The 19372-nt window shown below is 40.2% G+C and overlaps 1 protein-coding gene across 9 annotated transcripts in view; it reads left to right on the forward strand.

The window, feature by feature from the left end:
- The window catches only part of LOC143019932 (E2F-associated phosphoprotein-like), a 204844-nt gene that overhangs the window by 177850 nt on the left and 7622 nt on the right, over positions 1-19372 (forward strand). For all 9 annotated transcript variants that reach the window (XM_076176313.1, XM_076176357.1, XM_076176261.1 and 6 more), the window contains one exon: positions 11226-11327. In XM_076176313.1, the coding sequence (XP_076032428.1) occupies positions 11226-11327 (102 nt within the window). The remainder of the gene's footprint in view (positions 1-11225; positions 11328-19372) is intronic.

The following is a 19372-nucleotide window of genomic DNA, read 5'->3' on the forward strand; positions in this document are numbered from 1 at the left end:
CCTAGGATGATATGGATGGATGGAGTGAAGGGGGCTTTGGGGAAGAGGGGAATGTCTGTTGAGGAAGGATGGGAGAGGACAGAAGACAGGGGTGAATGGAGAATGGTTGTATATGGAAAATGTTGTGATGCATGAGGTGGAATGGACGGGGGAATGGGAGGTGAGGTAGTGTGTGTGTGCAAAAATTTTGATGCAGCCCGAAGGGATTTCTCCCCGTCCTCTCCTTTATATGGGGGGTCACCGATTTAATGAAGCGGCCTTGCTGTGGATGTGCTGTGTCCTGCGGCACTGCTTCTGACCCGGGGCAGTGGACAGGGTGCAGGGATGACCCGTCATCTAGGTGCTAAGGTGGGAGGGAGGGTGGAGGGGTGTGGAGTGTTTTCAGGGATGGAATGGGTGGGAATGATTTTATGCCTTGTCCTTTTTGGCAACCTCCCTTGTAAGGGGGAAAAAGCCTTGGTATATGTATGTATGTAGAAAGGCACAATCAGCCCATCCATCTCTTTCCTGTATTATATCTATTAGTCTTGAATAGAAACACATCAGGTTTGTGACACATGATCTTCCTTATCTAAATCCAAACTGCCTCAGATTTAGTACATTGTCTTTTTCCAAATGCTTTACCCATCTAATTTTGATAATTCTTTCACAACTTTTTGCTACAGTACTTGTAAGAGAGACCAGTCTATAGTTAGTAGGGTTCTCCTTGTTTCCCCCCTTGTATGTTGGTACTATATTTGATTTTTTTCCAATTTTCTGGAACTTTTCCTTCCTTCAATGAACTGCTTATTAGACTATGTATTTTGTCTATTAGTTCATCCCTGCATTCTCTCAAAATCAAGCTTGCCATTTCATCAGGACCATGCAATTTTCTAACATCGAGATTACTCAAGTGTTTCATTATTTCATTCCTTGTTACTTCTATCTCTTTCATAGGGGGGACTTTCCCCTCCCACTCGACATCTCTAAGTTGTATGTTCTCCCTCATAAACACTGATTTAAAATGCTTGTTCATAATTTCTGCCATTTCTATTTCCTCTGTGTATTCTATTCCTCCTTGTCATAGTTTCACTAATTCTTATTTGTTTTTCAGTTTGTTGTTTACAAATCTATAAAATAGTTTTGGTTGATCTTCACATATTTCTATGACATCCTTTTTGTATTTTCTCGTTTCTTCTCTGCACACTTGTACATATTCATTTCTGCAACCATTATATATTTTCCATTTTTCAGATTTTTTGTCTTTTCTCCATTTTATCCAAGCTTTATCCCTTTTATCTTTTAACTCTCTACATCTTTTGTTGTACCAACATTTTACATATCCTTTTTCTTGTTTTTGTCTTGGAACATACTTTTCCACTCCTTTATAAATTGTTGGCAAAATTTTCCAATTCTCTTCTACTGTTGTGTCCTCTTTGTACCGGTATATCCTTTCCCAGTTTTTTTTTTTTTTTTTTTTTTTTTTTTTTTTTTTTTTTTTTTTTTTTTTTTTTTTTTTTTTTAAATGTCCATACATCATTCTTCCCTTTCTATATTGTTAATTTTTTCCCATGTATTTTTCTTCATTTAGTTCCAGTTCAACTAATATATCACTTTTACTTAGTGGTGTCTTATATTCAATCATGTCCACTATTTCAGGTTCTGATGTGATTATTAGGTCTAGTCTTGATGGCTCTTCCTCATTTCTATACCTAATATTCTCTTGTATCATTGTGTCGTTGTATGTTCTATAATAATATCAAGTAGTACATTTCTCCATAGGTCGTCTCCACCCTTCACTGTCATTTCTTCCCAGCAGATTTCTTTACAATTAAAGTCACCCATTATAACTATTCTTCCTCTATCTTCCATGATCTTATTTAGTGTTATCCTTGTGTCTTCTAACATATTCTTGTAGTCACTCTTTTCCCATGAAGCCGTTTTAGGAGGCACATAATTTACCACAAACTTCCTGCTCTTCTTGTCCCTGTCCTCTATTTCCATCATAATCATTTCCACTCTATTCTTTCCATATGTGACATTGCTCACATTTATATCCTTCTTAGTCAGGAACATAACTCCACCCCCTTGTTTGACTTCTCTATTTCTAATCCAATAATTATATACACCATGTACACTGTTGGGTGGTAATGGACCTTTCAATTTTGTCTCCACAATTCCCATTATATCAGGTTCCTTTTCTATCAGATAATCATTCAGTTCATTCAAGCCTGTTATTAATCCATCTATATTTGTGAAGGACACTTTTAATTTTCTGTTACCTCCATCCTGTTTTCTTTTTCCCTTCTGTTTTTCTCTCCTATGAACCATTTCCTCTAATATCCACTAGTCTCCAATAGAATGTCTCTTTGTCTGACTCTGTTCCGTTCTCGTTTTTTTTCCTTTAGCTTTGATTCTTTTCGTTTTCTCATCCTCTCTTTCCTCTTAATTCATTTCTCTTTTTATCCGTACCTGTTTGTACTGATCAGTTTCTGCTAGTTTCCCTGTTTTTGATAAGACATTCTCTGCTCTCATTTGTGACCTGAATTTAACCTTAATTGGTCTGGCCTTGTCTATACTGTATTTCCCCAGTCTATATATTTCTTCAATTTCTTTCCCTATTTCCTGTTCACCTTCTTGAAATATTTTTAATATCTTGTTCACTCTTTCTTTCTCTTCTCTTACTTTTGCAGTCCTATTTGGATTATGCTTCTCTTCCATTCCTAATATAATTATACATTTCTTTTTATCCGCTAAGTCTTACCATATTCTCTTTCATCACTTTAATATCTGTGTCCTTAGTGCATTCCTTCATCTGTTGTTTCACTATATCTCTAAATTCAATTTTGCTATCCTGAATGTTTTTCCAACCACTTACCTCTTTTGCTATGGACTCTTTATTCTCTTTATTATTCCTCTTTTAATTCCTCATTCTCATCCTTTACTTCTTTTAACTGTCTTTTTAATTCTTCTATTTATTTAGGCTTTAGTTCTTCTTTAGTTCTTCCAATTTATCAACTCTTTGTGTAATTAGTACAAGTTGGCTAAACCTAACCTCCTATGATTCATTCATTTTTGTTAGTTTTTCCTCTAGACTTGCTAGTCAGGGGAGGTTGTCATCTCCTCCCTCCTTAAATCCATAGAAATAATTATCTCCACTTTCTGTTGCGCTGCTCTTATCTATATTTCTAATTTAATGCCTTTACTGACTTGTTCGCCTTCAGCTGTGTTGTCTACACATCTCGTTTACATTCCTTCTGATGTCCGGGGCCTGTTTGTCCCCTTCCTCATTTTCTTCTATTTTCCTCAATAATCCCTCTCCTTCTTTTTCTTCACCTGCTTTCCTCTTCCCTACTAATACAACACAGGTACTCCCTCGTCGTTGAAATCCACGAAAATTGCTTCTTTTTTTTTCTGGAGTCCTAATCTTCACTGTCAATCCGATGATCATGTATTTACCTAGTTGTATTTTACGGGATGAGAGCTATGCTCGTAATGACCCGATTTTGTATCTCTCTGCATCCAGTTTATTCTTAAAATCTTGTATAGTTTTGGCACTCACTGTTTCTCCATTTAGTTTGTTCCAGACATCAATCTATGTGGGAAGCAATTTTTTTTTTTTTTTTTTTTTTTTTTTTTTTTTTCCCCCAAATCTCTTCTGTAACTGTCCTTCTTTAGCTTCTTTTTGTGTCCTCTTGTTTCTCTTCTGTCCCATTTTAATAAGTTGTCTCTATCAAGAACTTCCATCCCTTTCATAATTCTGTAGATGGTCAACAAATCACCTCTTTCTCTTCTTTGTTCCAGTGTTGATAGATGTAATTTCTCCAATCTTTGTTTGTATGTCAAATTTGATAGTGTAGGTGCCATTTTTGTCACTGCTCTTTGAATTCTTTCCAATTTTCTTATGTTTTTTTTGTGCCAGGTGCCGGTAGTGTTGCAGCATGTTCTATTTTAGGTCTTATTAGTGCAACCACTATTTTATTTACCATTTCTTCATCCATGTAGTCAAAGGCCACTTTCATTGATATTAATAAGTGAAGAGCCATGGTATCTATTTACCTAGTTGCATTTGTGTTCTGCTGTCCAGTTGGTGAGAAGTGTGGCTCTGGATTTGGTTGGGGCTATTTTAAGTCTATAGTGAACCAGGTATCGAGTGTGTCAAGGTATGGCTGTAATATTTCTGCAGCTTTGCATTACAGTGTGTGCATGTAATTGTTATGCCATCTGTGTAAGAAGAGATTTGTATTTCTGTGGTGTGGGTTACATTACAGCTGTCCTACGCTTGGTTGAAGACTACTGCTTTGTTCCCTAATGAAGATAAAAATGGGCAAGGATGTCATCTCTGCTATTGCTGATGCCATTTCATGTGGCTGTGCAGACCAACCTTGATCTGCATTTCATGTTACATAACTGACATGTGGTTTATGATTTTTGCTGCTTGGTTCTGGTCATTGTGATATATTTTTCTTTGTTCTGCTCTCTCCTGGCTCCTGTTGCTCTCAAGCTTAGTTCTCAAGTTGTTCTCAGTGATGTCCTTACAAAGAGATCACTAAGCTGGTCGATGGGGACCTGAGGTCTCCAGCTTCTCTGCTGTTATATTACCAGTACATTTCTTTAGGGCACTTTTAATTTTATCCTTGTACCTCTTTTTCTGGCCTGCTGTGAGATGCTGCAGGGAGCTGCCTGTACAGTATTTGTCTTGAGAGTTGGTGCTCTGGCATCCAGATGATATGACCGGTCCATGTTAGCCGCTTGTTTGCCAGCATAGCTTCAATACTGATGGTTCAAGCATGATGCAAGGTGTTGGAGTGGGGGATTTTTATCACACCAACTGATATTTAGTATTTTCTGAAAGTAGCTTATATGAGATACTTCAAGATTTTTAATGTGATGGTGATATGGTGTCCATGTTTCTGAGCCATACAACAAAGTCAATAAACATATAGCTGTATATATTTGTACACCCACTTTTGTTTGAGCTTTGATGTTGTTACTAAATACACTTGTATGAATTCTTCCAAAACCTGATGAGGATTTATTAATGCATGCATAAATTTCTTTGTCTAGGATATGATCGTCTTCCTAGGTAAAAAAGTTGTCAACTTGTCTGAGGTCTTCTGAGTTTAATTGGAAGGTCATTGGTTGTTCATTTCCAGTTCCCAGAGAGACTACAGTATTTCAGTGTTATTTATATCTATCTTTAGCTCTAGTGCAGATTAAATGTGTGATATGTTTAAAAGACTGTTCTGTAGGGCTTCCAGTGTGTGTACAACCACTGCACAATCCTCTGCATACTGGAGCTCCAAGATGTTGTTGTTGTTGTCGTTCCCTAGACTGTCTGTCCGAGCAGTCCCGTCTCCCCAAGGAATGCTACAGCCGAAACTGGGTTTTCCCACAAATCCTTTATAGAGTGTATGTTGTGTTGTTTGCGTGCATGATTGTGTATAATGCAGTCTTCCATTATGTGTTGTATGGTATGGGGTGAAGTGTTACATCCTGGGCAGCTGTTCACAATGCAGTCATCCAGCCTCTTCTGGTAGCTTAGGGCTGGTGATTAAGTATTGTAATTGCTTTTAGATAGATGTTGAAGATACCAGGGGCAAGGACACAGCCTTGCTTGACTCCAACCTCAACTAGGAATGAGAGGGATCTATTTCCCTCTGGTCTCACTGTTGCTGTCATGTTATCATGGGTATATCATGTATATATAGATTAAAGAGTGTGGGGGATAGGGCTGAACCCTGAGGTACTCTGCTCCTAAAGTTTCTGATGTGTGATGATTGGCCATTATATGAAACATAGGCATTTCTGCATGCCAAATAATTGGCCAGCCATCTTTTGGTATTATTGTGCATGTTTGCATTATATATTTTGTTTGTGAGATTGTGATGTTGATGGACCTGATTTTCCATGGGATATCAGCAACAGTTTCATCAAAGTGCCAACTGTAGCCATCCTCCAAAGTGATATACCCATTTGAGGTGATCCAGTATTGTTAATGACCCAATGGTGTATTTATTTACCTAGTTGTATTATACAGGAAGGGAGCTATGCTTGTGGTGACCCATCTTTGTATCTTTCATCATCAATTTTTTTCTTAAAATCTTGAATAGTGTTTGCACACACTGTTTCTTTGTCTAATTTGTTCCAGGTATCTATCACTCTGTGTGGGAAGCTATTTTTTTCAGATCTCTTCTGTAATTATCTTTTTTGAGTTTCTTTTCATGTCCTCTTGTTTTTCATTTGTCCCATTGTCAGATCCTGATTGATCTAGAACAACCTGAACATTGGTGTTGTGTCCACTGACAGACAACCTTGGATGGCATTACCCCAAGCTGACATTTTTCTTCCAGCTCAGATGATGCCAGTATCTAACAAAAGAAACACCAAATTACATGACAGATGCTGAGACAAATCCACAAAATTTAATGTGATACAACTAGGTAAATACATGAAAGCAAAACACAGTTAAAGTAAGAGATAACATAGTCCTATAAGGTGAAAACAAACACACCCTTCATACACAACTAGAAATTATTTCATATCCTTCTCATCAAATTACCTCATGGATGGAGGATCATATCTCTCACCTTCCACACCACAGAGGTTAAGAGCATCTAAATACATACATATACCAAAGGCTTTTTCCCCCTACATGGGAGTAGCCAAAAAGAAAAAGGCATAGAAACCACTCCCACCCATTCCATTTCCTATATATTCCACTCCCCTCCACCCTCCTCCCTCCCTTTTATCTTGGCACCTCCTGGATGATGGGTCATCCCTGCATCCTGTCCACTGCCCTGGGTCAGAAGCAGTGTTGCAAGACACAGCACATCCACAGCAAGGCCGCTTCATAAATTCCCCCATCCCACTCCCCCTCATGCATCACAGCATCATCTATACACAACCCCTCTCCATTCACCCCTATCTTCTGTCCTCTCCCGTTCTTCCTCCACAGACATTCCTCTCTTTTGTAATGCCCCTTTCAATCCACCAAGGCAGTTACTCGCCTCTCTCAATCTACATTCTACCTCCACCCCCACTCCTCCCTTTCCTGCCTCATTCGCACCCAAGTATCTAAAACTATCCACTTCCTCCAGTCTTTCACCCTTAACCCCTTCCATACGGTGCCGCACACGTAGGCGTCATGGGGAGCGAGTGTATTCGTGAGGCTGCCATATCGGCGTCTTGATTATATTTATTGTAGTCGCCCCTCCATAATGACATTCTTTCTAATTCTTTTGTAATCGCATTTTCTATGGTTATCAAAATTCACGGGTGAAGAGAGAACGATCGATATAAGCGGTGACTATATTTTATGATGCGAGTATTATTACGACACGTCGTACGGCTGGCATTGGCTGCTGCCACCGAGATCTAAGTCCATGACGCCTACGTGTGCGGCACCGTATGGAAGGGGTTAATGCTCACTTCCAGCCTGCTGTCACTCTCTCCCCTTGTACATCTCATCACCTTACTTTTACCCACATTTATCTTCAGCTTCCTTCTTTCACACACCTTCTCAAACTCTGTCACTAACTTCCTCAATCCCTCCTCTGATCCTGCTACAAGCGCAGTGTCGTCAGCAAACAACAACTGGCTCACCTCCCACTTTTCTCCATTTTCTTTAATCATCTCCAACCCCTAACCCACTACCCTTGCATTCACCTCTCGTACCACCCCATCCATGTAAAGATTGAACAGCCAGGGCGACATAACACATCCCTGACGAAGTCCCACCTTTACCTCAAACCATTCACTCTCTTCATTTCTAATCCTAACACAAGCTCTACTACTCTCATAAAAACTCTTGACTGCTCTTAACAGCTTTCCTCCTATCCCATATATCTGCAGTACCTCCCACAGTGCCTTCCTGTCTACCCTGTTGTAAGCCTTTTCCAGATCCATAAAGGCCCAAAAAACATCCTTACCTTTTCCTATAGCTTTCTCACATATCTGTCTTACCACAAAAATCTTATCTACACAACCTCTACCTGTCCTAAACCCACACTGTTCCTCACCAATTACTCCCTCTGTTCCTCTCCTAATCCTCTCAATCAAGATCCTCCCATAAGCCTTCCCAACTACACTCAATAAGCTGATCCCTCTGAAACTACTACACTCACACTTGTCCCCCTTTCCCTTGTAAAGCGGAACTACACAGGCACTCCTCCAGTCCTCCGGCACACTACCCTCTCTTAAACAAACATTAAATAACCTCAGTAGCCAGTCCACTATAACTGTACCTCCTTCAGACATTCTGCATGGCATCCATCCAGACCAGGTGCCTTACCTGCTCTCATCATCTTAACAGCTGCTTTCACTTCATCCTTCCCTATTTCTCCTCCATTTTCCTCACTCATTACTCTCATTTTCTTGGTGTTTCCCACTGCAAATACCTTTCCCTCCCTATCCTCCTTCATATTTAGCAACTCCCTAAAATACTCTGCCCACCTTCCTCTCACTGCCTTCTCTTCCATTATCATCTCTCCATCTGCACCTTTCACCTTTTCTTCTCTACTTGTTTCGCCTCCTCTTTCTCTTTTAATTTCCTTCCAAAACATCTTTTTATTGCTTTCAAAATTTTCTGTCATACTCTTACCCCATTTTACATCTACTCTCCTCTTTGCTTCCTTTATCTTATGCTTAACTTAACTTCTCTTTACTTTGTACCTCTCATACGATTCCCTCATCCTAATTTGTAGCCAATCTATGAATGCCTGCTTCTCTTCTACATCTTTCTTTGCTTACTCATCCCACCACTCACTACCCTTCCTTCTATTTCCTCCCGTCCTTTTTGTTCCACACACCATCTTTGCACACCTTATGACTCCCTCCTTGAACCATCCCCATTCCTCCTCCACTCCTAGTTCTACTCTATCCTTTACTCCCTCCCACTCCTCTTTCAGCTTCTTATACTCATTCTCCTTTTTTTTTCTCATTTAAGCAGTTCACTCTAAGTACCTCCCTACCTTCTGCCCTTTTCCTCTTTCTCCACCTATTCTCCACTCTCAATTTACCTTCCACCAGAAAATGATCTTATATTCCCCCACTCTCTCCCCTTAGAACATGTACATCCTTAGCTCTTCCTACCATACTCCTGGTCACCACTATATAGTCCATTAACGCTCTATCTGCCACCCTTCCATCCACCACCCTCTCTCATGTGTACTTATGCTTGACTTTCTCCCTAAATACTGTATTTGCTATCATCAACTCTCTTTCAAGACACATCTCCACCATCAATTCTCCACTGCAATTTTTACCTAGAACCCCATACTTCCCAATCACTCCGTCTATTGGTTCATTTCCTACCCTAACATTAAGGTCTCCCAATACAACTACATAGACATTTCTCCCTAATCCCTCTATGGACTCATTTATATCTACCCAAAAAGCCTTCCTTTCCTCTACACTCTTCTCACTACCAGATCCATATGCACTTACAAAAACCCACATCTCCCTTCCCAGCTTCACCTTCATCCACATCAACCTTGATGAAACCTCCTTCCACTCCACAAGCCACTTACTTATCTCTTCACTTACTAGTATAGCCACCCCTTCTCTCCCTCGTCCCCTCTTCACTCCTGAGTACCTCCCAACTACACTCCCAAATTCACAGTTGCCCTTTCCCTTCATTTTTGTTTCACTCAAAGCCAGCACATCCATCTTTCTTCTCACAAACATACTGCCTACCTCTTCCCTTTCACTTTCATCTGTACCACATCCACGCACATTAAAAGACCCAAACCATAGGATACTGGTTGGAAAACTCCCAGGCCCTCTTATGCCTTTACTTCTTTTTTTAGGAATGTCCCCTTTTGGGGCTACAGGTAGTAGGACTCCTAATCCCATTCCCCGTCCCTTTTTTTTTGTTGCCTTTTATGACTCAAGTGGAAAGACTTGGTAGTAGCATTCTCTTCCCCCACCACAGGGTTGGTGAAAAAAGGAAATGAATATTCAGAGAAATGGTACAGGACAGTAACAAGGGGTTGGGGGGATAGCATAACGGAGGGATAGTTGTAGTATAAAAGTGTCATCATTTCTCAATGAACAGAGTTTTCCTCTATCACAGACAAAATTATGTGTGGCTCTGGTCCATAGGGGTGTCCCATATAGACCCGAAAGTATCAACTGCATGCTACTTTGCCACAATAACATGCAGCCAATACCCCAGATGGGGCATCCAAGTAAATACTGTACCGTATACCTAGAGGATGGAGGACCTCTTTCAGGAGCCCTGGTGGATAATTTTTTGCCTTTGTTACACTTGCCTCATAACTTATTGATGCTTGTAAGTAACTTAAGAAGATCAATAACAATATCCATCCATTGTAAATAGTACATATTTACATTAGGTTAGCTGTATGCCTTGATAACATTGCCACTTGAAGTTCATCAGATTTTTGCCAGGCTTGGCAGGAATTTTTTATATGCAGCTCAGAATGTGTCATTCTTAGAAGTCTAGCACATATGTTTACAACATCTTTGTTAGACGTTAGGTTAGCTATATGACTCAAAAGAAGGATGATGTTGCCACTTGAAGTTCATGATATTTTTGCTTGGCTTGGTTGGAATGTTATCTGGTGCAGTCACACCCAGAACATCTTAAGATGTCTGGCACAGTTCTTGGCTTAACCACTTCCATACAGTGAAACCTACGTAGGCGTCATGAGGAGCAAGTGGGTACGCGATGATGCCGATGTCGGCGTCTTGATTATATTTATTGTAGTCGTACCTGCGTGACCCTCATTCTCTCTAAACTGCCTTCATCATATTTTCTATGGTTATCAAAATTCATGGGTGAAAGAGAACGAGCGATTGAGCAGTGACTTTATTTTTTATAATGCGATTATTATGACGCAACATCGCATGTCTGCGTGCAATGTGCCCCGGAGTGAAGAGGTTAAGGCAGGACCTTAATAATGAAGGGTTAAAGCTATCTCTATTAATTAACCCTTTTGCAAGGATGTCATATTTACAAGTCATGCTGTGGATAATTTCAGAAGATATTATTCAACCTATAGTAAGACCCCCCTTTTGAAGGAGTCAGATGCACAATTTCTAAGATTTTATTATAGGTGATACATTGTCTTCACTGTTCCCTTTGACTTTATTTATATAGAATTTTTAGTTCATGGTTATTATTTGTGTGGAAAACAATAGTCACAAATTAATTCAGACTTTGTGTTATTGGCTATTTACATTACAATTATATTTAGGTTGAAAGTATATTCTCTTTGTAGGAAGAATAGATTAAATCCAGACGAGCCACAGCTTCTTCCCCAGAGTGATGCAGTACTCAACTGTCCAGCCTGCCTCACCACCCTTTGTCTTGATTGTCAGAGGTATGTTCTTATCAGTCATGTGCTTTTCATGCTAGAGTTTTTGTAATTTTGTTTACAGTTAAAACACCATGGAATTGAAGAAATATTTTCAGCGAAATTAATTGTATGTACTCATACATGATTGTCTCATATTGTATCCCATCTTTTGTCACCATTTATTTTATTATTTTATTAATTTTTATTTTTAGTATCAGCATGAGTATATAATTCTTCACCACTTATATGGATGAAAAGACCTGTCCCAGCTAACCCCATCTGTAATAAATTATATATTGAAATTCTGGCTATTGCCAGGCTATTTTGTCCAGCTACTCATAATCCCTTCTATAGTGAAATACCTCGGTGATAATAATTGATGCATTGAGTTTCACTGACTAGAAATCCACAGCTCCACAGTGGTGAGGATCAGTGTGGGTTTAGGAAAAGTAGAGGATGTGTGGATCAAATTTTGTGGTAAGATGGATTTGTTACTTCTGTAGGGAAGTAAATTAACATGTTACCAGGGAGAGGAAGGTACAGGAAGTTTTCAGAAGGGGAGTCAGAATACACCATTTAGTTCGCTGCAGTATGATTCCCTTAAGTACACTTGGAATGAATACTACTGTGTTCAGTGTAGATGGCTGGTAGTATTCCACTCAGAATATACCATTTTAGTTCACCACAGTTATGGTTCCCTAAAGCACACTTGGGATGAATAGTTCCATGCTCAGTGCAGACAGCTGGTATTATTCTTAAAAAAAAAAAAAAAAAAAAGCCAGAATATTTAAAAGTCAGACCCAAGGCTGACCTCTTTATTCAAAATGCTGATGATCCTATATACAACCATATTGATGAGAGTCTTGATTCTTTGCTGTGGTTGTACAATGTATTTTACAGCTTGTAAAATATGTTGAGAGGACAGAGATGGGGGATCACTGATTAAATGAAGCAGCTTTGCTGTGGATGTGGTGTGTCTTTCTACATTGATTCTGACCCAGGGTAGTGGGCAAGATGCAGAGATGACCCATCATCCAGGAGGAACCAAGATAAGAGGGAGGGAGTGGGGTGAATGGGAGTGGAGTATGGGGGGATGGAATGGGTGGGAGTGGATTTTATGCCTTTGTTTTTGGCTACCTCCCTTGTAAGGGGGAAAAAGCTGTTTGTATATGTATCTTATACATCCTATTCATGGGATGTACAGAAACATTCTTAATTTGTTTACCAGAGAAAGAAAAATGTTGCAGTCAAAGTGTACATATATATAAGAATTAGATCAATACAAAGCTTGTGTTAAGGGGTAACTAATGCAGGTAAAAGCTATCTGTCAGTGTGACATTCAAATACATTCAGGACACTTTAAGAAGCATTGGCTACAGAACTCTCCCCCTAGTGACAAGGTAGGAAGAATGACATTTTCTTCTTCTATGTTGTGTCCTTGTGTTTGGTGCCAGATGTGTCCTGAGAGAGTGCCACATGACTAATGGGATCCAGTGTGTTCTCTGAGTGGAGGAGATATGCAGGTTTGGAGTGATCAATGGAGATGACATCAGTGGATCCATGGCAATCAGTGATTATGTTCTTGTGCATTCTCTTGACAATTCAGTATAGTCTATTGTAAAGTTGCTGAAGAGGCTTTTTCACCCCTTCCATGTAAGTGAAAACATGTGAACAGCCATTGAGATCCTGGCTCACAAATGTTCTTGTGGATGAGGTGTGTGGTGGCACTGGCTGGAGCTTCTGCATTGTGTCTGTAAGATTGGTAACATAATTTTGAATGCTGTAAGGCTGTGTTACAGGAGTGGATGCTAGGAACTCACCTGGTATTAGGAGTGAAGTGCCATAAAGAAGCTCTGCAAGAGTGGCAAAGGTCTTCCTTGAGAAATGTGCATATGCAAAAGAGGACCATGGGCAGTGTCATGTTCCAGTTGGTGCAGTCATATGATGCAACTGTGAGTGAAGCCTTGAGTTGTCAGTGGAAGCATTCAGTGAGTCTGTTGGATTGTGGGTGGTAGCTTGCTGTCCTGAAATGCCAGATACCTAGCAAAGACATCATTTTATTCCATAGTTTGGATTCATATTGACTTCCATGATCAGATGGGAGACTGAGTGGCATACTGAATATTGATATCCAGGTGGTTATGAAAGCTTTGGCTACTGTGTTTGTACTTAGATCTGCAAGTGGGATGGCTTTGGGCCAGCATCCAAAGTGGTTTACACAGGTAAGAATGTACCTGAAACCATTGGAAAAGGAAAGTGGTCCGATAAGGTCAATATGGATGTGTTTGAGTCTAGAAGAGATTGGATGGAAGGTTCCTGGAAGAGAGATGGTGTGACATGTTATCTTTAAAGTTTGATGCTTGACTCAGGTATGGGTATAGTATTGAATGTCGTTGGTGATTCCATTCCAAATGAAGTGGGAGCACATCATGTGTTGTGAAGCTCGTATTCCTGGGTGAGAGACTTCATGTAAATGATGGAATAGAGAGTACCTGTGGTTCTCATGCAAGTAGGGCTGGATGGTGTCTGTGGATACATTGGTGTAGAGCTGAACGCTGGTTCCAGGTAGTTGTACTTTCTTGATATGAAATGCGGGGTTGTCCTTCAGTCACTACAACTTGGCATCATTAGCTTGATCTGCAGCAATGGTAGCATAGTCAAGGAGGGAGGTGGAGACTACTGATACGAGTATGTTATGCAAGAGTGAGTTGGCAGGGCAGTTATCTTTGCAGGATCGTACCTGCATATAATGAATAGGATTAGGAAACATTATAACGATAGGTACCAATTACTTACGGTAGGCACAGGTCCCATAGAAGAGGTAGGGGCCAGTAGGAGCAGTCGCGGAAAGCCGGTACGCAAAAGTGTAAGTCTGTTTAGTCATAATCGTCAACAATGTCTTACGTACCTGTCTCCGGATTGTCTTACCGGCGTCTTATGTGTCAAAGTTAAAGTAGTTAAGTATAAGTTATTTTGGTTGGCGATATACTGCTACCGATCCGTTCTAGTCGGTGAGTGCTACCCAACTGGAGTGCTTCTAGCAACTGACTGTACTGTGCTCAACTGACTGATCCGTTCTGCTAACGCCAGGCTGTCGTCCGCGCGCTCTCTACGTCCGAAAGCGTCGTTCATTTGTTTCGTGTTTTTAGTAACGAGTTTAAATGACGCTACTGCACCCCTCCACCCTTAGTCAAAATATCTCTCCCTCCCTTTAGATGCAAAAATTTCCCCATTTAAAATACTCCCATCCCTTCCCTTCCCCCATTTTTAGTAACAAGTTACAAATCTAATTTCACAACAGGTCTCCTATACCTAGAGGACCGTCGCAAATTAGGAGACGGGGAAGATATACTATTAGGTTTGACATTTTCTTGTTTAGGTGGAGAAGGATGAGCTATCATAGTTGCTTCTGAAATAGGAAGTTTTGCAGGGGAACTAATTGAAGTAGTCACCGGTGAACTTTGTTCAGGTGGAGGAGTAATTGTTCTAGTTATAATTTGGTCTTGATGCCTCTTTACTATCTTACCAGAAGGCACTGAACACTGATAGGACAAAGGACCAGTTTGTTTTACGACTGTAGAAGGGATCCACTTAGAACCATTAGGGACATAGTTGCAAATCATCACTGGTGATTCAGGTGAGAGGTGTATAGATCGAGGAGCATTAGTATGTTCTTTCTTTTGTGCTTGCTGTTTCTTAGATACTCTAGAAGACACACCATCTGCAGGCCATAAAAGGTCCAGACGCGAGCGGAGGCGTCTGCCAAACATCAACTTGGCTGGTGAGACACCAGTCGTAGAATGCGGAGTTAATCTATAATTAAATAAAAATCTATCCAGAGTACAGACGCTCCTCAACTTACGTTTTAGTTACGTTCCGAACGGCCAAACGTAAGTTGAAAATGAACGTAAGTTGTTACTGTACTATACATCGGTAAATTCTAGTACCGTATCTTATAAAACACCCCTAAATCATTAATTAAACACATAACATTGTAAAATAATAACATTAATTTCAAATAGATTAAATTCAAGCAACATAAATTGAGATGGTGGAGGAGGAGGGGGAGGAGGAGGAGGTAAGGCATTTTCAGTTTGTCGTCTGCGCAATGTAAACAATGGACGCAGCGTCGTGTGCAAGTATCGTTTGAACTACGGAGAGCGCGGTAAACTAAAAAATTCACTCAAAAATGTTTTTTTTACTATTTTTTTTTTACCGTCAGTTCAAACGTAAAATCGAAAAAACGTAAAACGAATGAACGTAAGTAGAGGAGCATCTGTATCCTGAATAGCTGACTTAGAGGTACGGATGGCCTTCTTGAGAGTTTGTACCATTTTCTCTGCCAAACCATTGGTAGAAGGTTTGTATACTGCTGTAGTGATGTGCCTAATACCTGAATTATTACAAAATTCTTTGAACTCCTGAGATATAAAATATGGACCATTGTCCGATACAATTGACACTGGAAGTCCAAATCTAGAAAAGGAGTGTCGCAAGTACTTGATAGTTTCCTTACTTGTAGTACCAGAAGTAGGATAAACGTCCACCCACTTCGAGTGAGCGTCCACTATTACTATAAAATAGCAACCATCTACAGGACCCGCATAGTCACCGTGAAGACGATGCCATGGGCAATCAGGCCATTCCCAAGGGTGTAGCTCTGCCTTAGAAGGCATAGTTCTGAGAGCTAAACACTCTTGACAAGAATTTGTCAATTCTTCTAAATCCTTATCCAAATTTGGCCACCACACATAGCTACGGGCAAGTTCCTTCATGCGTGATGAGCCTGAGTGACCCATGTGAAGTTCTTCCATTAGCCTAGTTCTCAATTTTGGAGGAACAACCACATGAGAACCCCACAAAACACAACCATCTTGGATAGAAAGTTCATCCCTTCTTCTGATAAAAGGAGTAAATTCCAAACTATTCAAAGTCTTAGTATTAGAAGGCCAACCTAATTCACAAAAGCGCATGACCTTCGATAGAGTCTTTCCAAATATGTTCTTTGATATCTCCACTACCTATGGGTGAAGATTCTAGAAAATGTATTAAGTTAGTCCAATCAGCAGGCACTGAAGTGGAATCTGTAGTAGACATCAAAGGAAGACGACTAAGTGCGTCAGCGGTACCAAGGAGTGCACCCGACCAATGACGTAATGTAAACTTATAAGCTTGGAGTAGCAATGACCAACATTGGATTCGTCCTGAAGACATAGGAGGAATAATTTTATTAGGTGAAAAGATTCCTAACAAGGGTTTATGATCAGTAATAACATCAAAATTATTCTGACCCCACAAATAATTGTGAAATTTGCGCAAAGCATAGACAGTAGCTAGTGCCTCTTTCTCTAGCTGAGCATAGTTTCGCTCTGAAGACGTTAGCGTGCGAGAGGCAAAACAGATAGGTCTCTCCTCACCATCAATTAGATGACATAGTACAGCTCCTATACCATATGAGCTGCTATCAGCTACAACTACTAACGGTTGTTTTGGATCAAAATGTACCAGCGCTTTTGATTTCAAAAGAGTCTCCTTACATGCGGAGAATGCAGATTCTTGTTCCTTACCCCAGACCCATGGAGTTTTAGCTTTTAGTAAGTTATCTAAAGGTGCCAACTTAGAGGAAGCTTGAGGTATAAACCTTTGGTAGAAGTTTAGTAGCCCTAGAAAGGATCTCAATTGAGAAACATTAGTAGGTGCAGGTGCATCTGCAATAGCCTGAACTTTATCCTTAGAAGGATGTATTCCTTCCTTATCTATCTTGTAACCCAAATATGTTACACATGGAACACCTAAAGTACTCTTCTCAATGCTCAATCTCAACCCAGCCGATTGAAGGGTTGCTAGGACTGTTCTTAGTCGTTCTCGGTGCTCAACCTCACTAGCCCCGGTGATTAGAATATCATCGAGATACACGAACATCCCCGGTAAATCTTTCAGGAGTTGCTCCATCGTCTGTTGGAAAATTCCAGGAGCTGCAGAAATCCCAAAACTCAACCTATTATATCGGAAAAGACCACGATGTGTGTTAATTACAGTGTACTTCTTAGAATCCTTGTCAAGGCATAGTTGAGCATATGCCTGAGACATGTCCAACTTTGAGAAAACTTTACCTCCACTTAATCCACTGATTAAATCATCAAGAGTCGGAATAGGGTAAGTGTCGAGTCTAGCAGCTCGATTTACAGTAAGTTTATAGTCTCCACACAACCGAATCTTACCATTAGTCTTCACTACTGGAACTACCGGTGTGGCCCAAGAACTATTAGTCACCGGAGAGATAATACCTTCTTCAAGGAGTCTGTCAATCTCCTGATCAATCTTAGCTCTGAGTGTGTACGGAACAGTACGTGCTTTACAAAACTTTGGTGGGACTGACTGATCAACCTCTATAGTGAACTAACGTTCCTTATAGCAACCTAACCCCTCTGAAAAGAGGTCAGGAAAATCATGCAACATAGACGTAGCAATAGCAGAACCAGCTGAGAGTTTATTAGCATCCTTTAACAGGCCTAGCCTCCTCATGAGAACTCTACCCATTAAACATGGACCTTTCCCTTCGACTACAACCAACTTTGTCGCATCTACTGAGGAACCATCTTCAAGTTTAGCAGAGACAGTTATGTCTCCCAATACCTTTAGAGGTGTACCTCCATACACATTCACCACTGTAAGAGATGCATTTAGTGGAGGACATTCTGATTCCACAGGCCAAAAACCCTCATACTGACCACGAGGCATTAAAGAACAAGTAGCACCTGTGTCCATCTCCATAGGAACACGTACTGAATCTAGGGTGACATCCACCATGATAGGCTTGTCACTTACATTCTCTGAAATAGTATATATATATTCATAACTGGAATCAACTGAGGACTCCGTGGGCAACTCGTTACAGTCAGTAAAGTTTGCGTTACTCTTCGACGGAGTAGTCTTAGACTTCGATGTGTAACATCTTCTTAAGGTGCCCCTTCTGTTTACACAAATGACATGAAGCATTCTTGAAAGGACAATCACGCTTCCAATGCAACTTACCACACCCTGAACAAGGAGTCTTAGGAACATTAGACATATTTCTAGCACTGGAAACATTAGTGGATTTTGTCTTACTATAAGGATAGCTCTTAGAAACTGTACTAGAATTAGAATTTGAGGTGGAAGTCTTCTTAGGACCCGGCTGCTTACTAGGTACATAATGAACTGAGCCACTAGCCATAGCTTGAACATCCTTCGATGCCGTCTCCCTAGCTGTAGCCATACTAACAGCTTTCTCAAAGGTTAAATCAGACTCAGTCAACAATACTTGCTGAATTTTATCACTAGCAAGACCCATTACAAATCTATCACGTAGCATCTGAGATAACGTTGTCCCAAACTCACAAGTGTGGGCAAGAGCTTTCAACGCAGCTACAAAATCCTTTATGGACACGAGAATAGAATTTATAGCGTTCATAGATAAGAACAGGCGTAGGTTTGTAGTGTGTCCTAAGCGTATCAAGAACTTTATCTAAAGTACTCTCTTCCGGTTTTGCAGGAGAGAGCAAATCCCTAGCCAATCCAAAGATTTTAGGTCCCGCCAACGTGAAGAATGCAGCCACCTTCTTTGCGTCAACCACATCATTAGCAACAAAATACATTTTAATTCTACTGATATATGAATCAAAATCATCCTCCGACTCATTGTACGGTTCAATTGAACCAATCCTATTAGCCATGGTTAGCCAAGAACTTAGCAAAGAACTTCACCAAACAAGAGAAAACAAGAAAACTAACCTCAACATAGATTAGGCTATAGTCACACCTAACCTTAGAAAACTGCAAAATTACCACATCACAAAAAATACACTGAACAATAGCATAAGTATGTACAAATAGGCCTAATAGCAATTGCGATGAATAATAGAAATAGCCTAGCAATACAAAAGGTTACAATAAAACGCAATTGTAAATTCGCAATAAATGTAAACAAAATATTAGCACAGGTAAGATAGATATATGCGGTTTTAGAATAGCCTAGCTTGCCCACAAAATCCCACTAGCTAACCTATAGCAATCTTCCAAACATAGGA

This window comes from Oratosquilla oratoria, chromosome 1 (assembly GCF_046742065.1).
Source record: "Oratosquilla oratoria isolate Oo_2021 chromosome 1, ASM4674206v1, whole genome shotgun sequence".
Lineage (NCBI taxonomy): Eukaryota > Metazoa > Arthropoda > Malacostraca > Stomatopoda > Squillidae > Oratosquilla > Oratosquilla oratoria.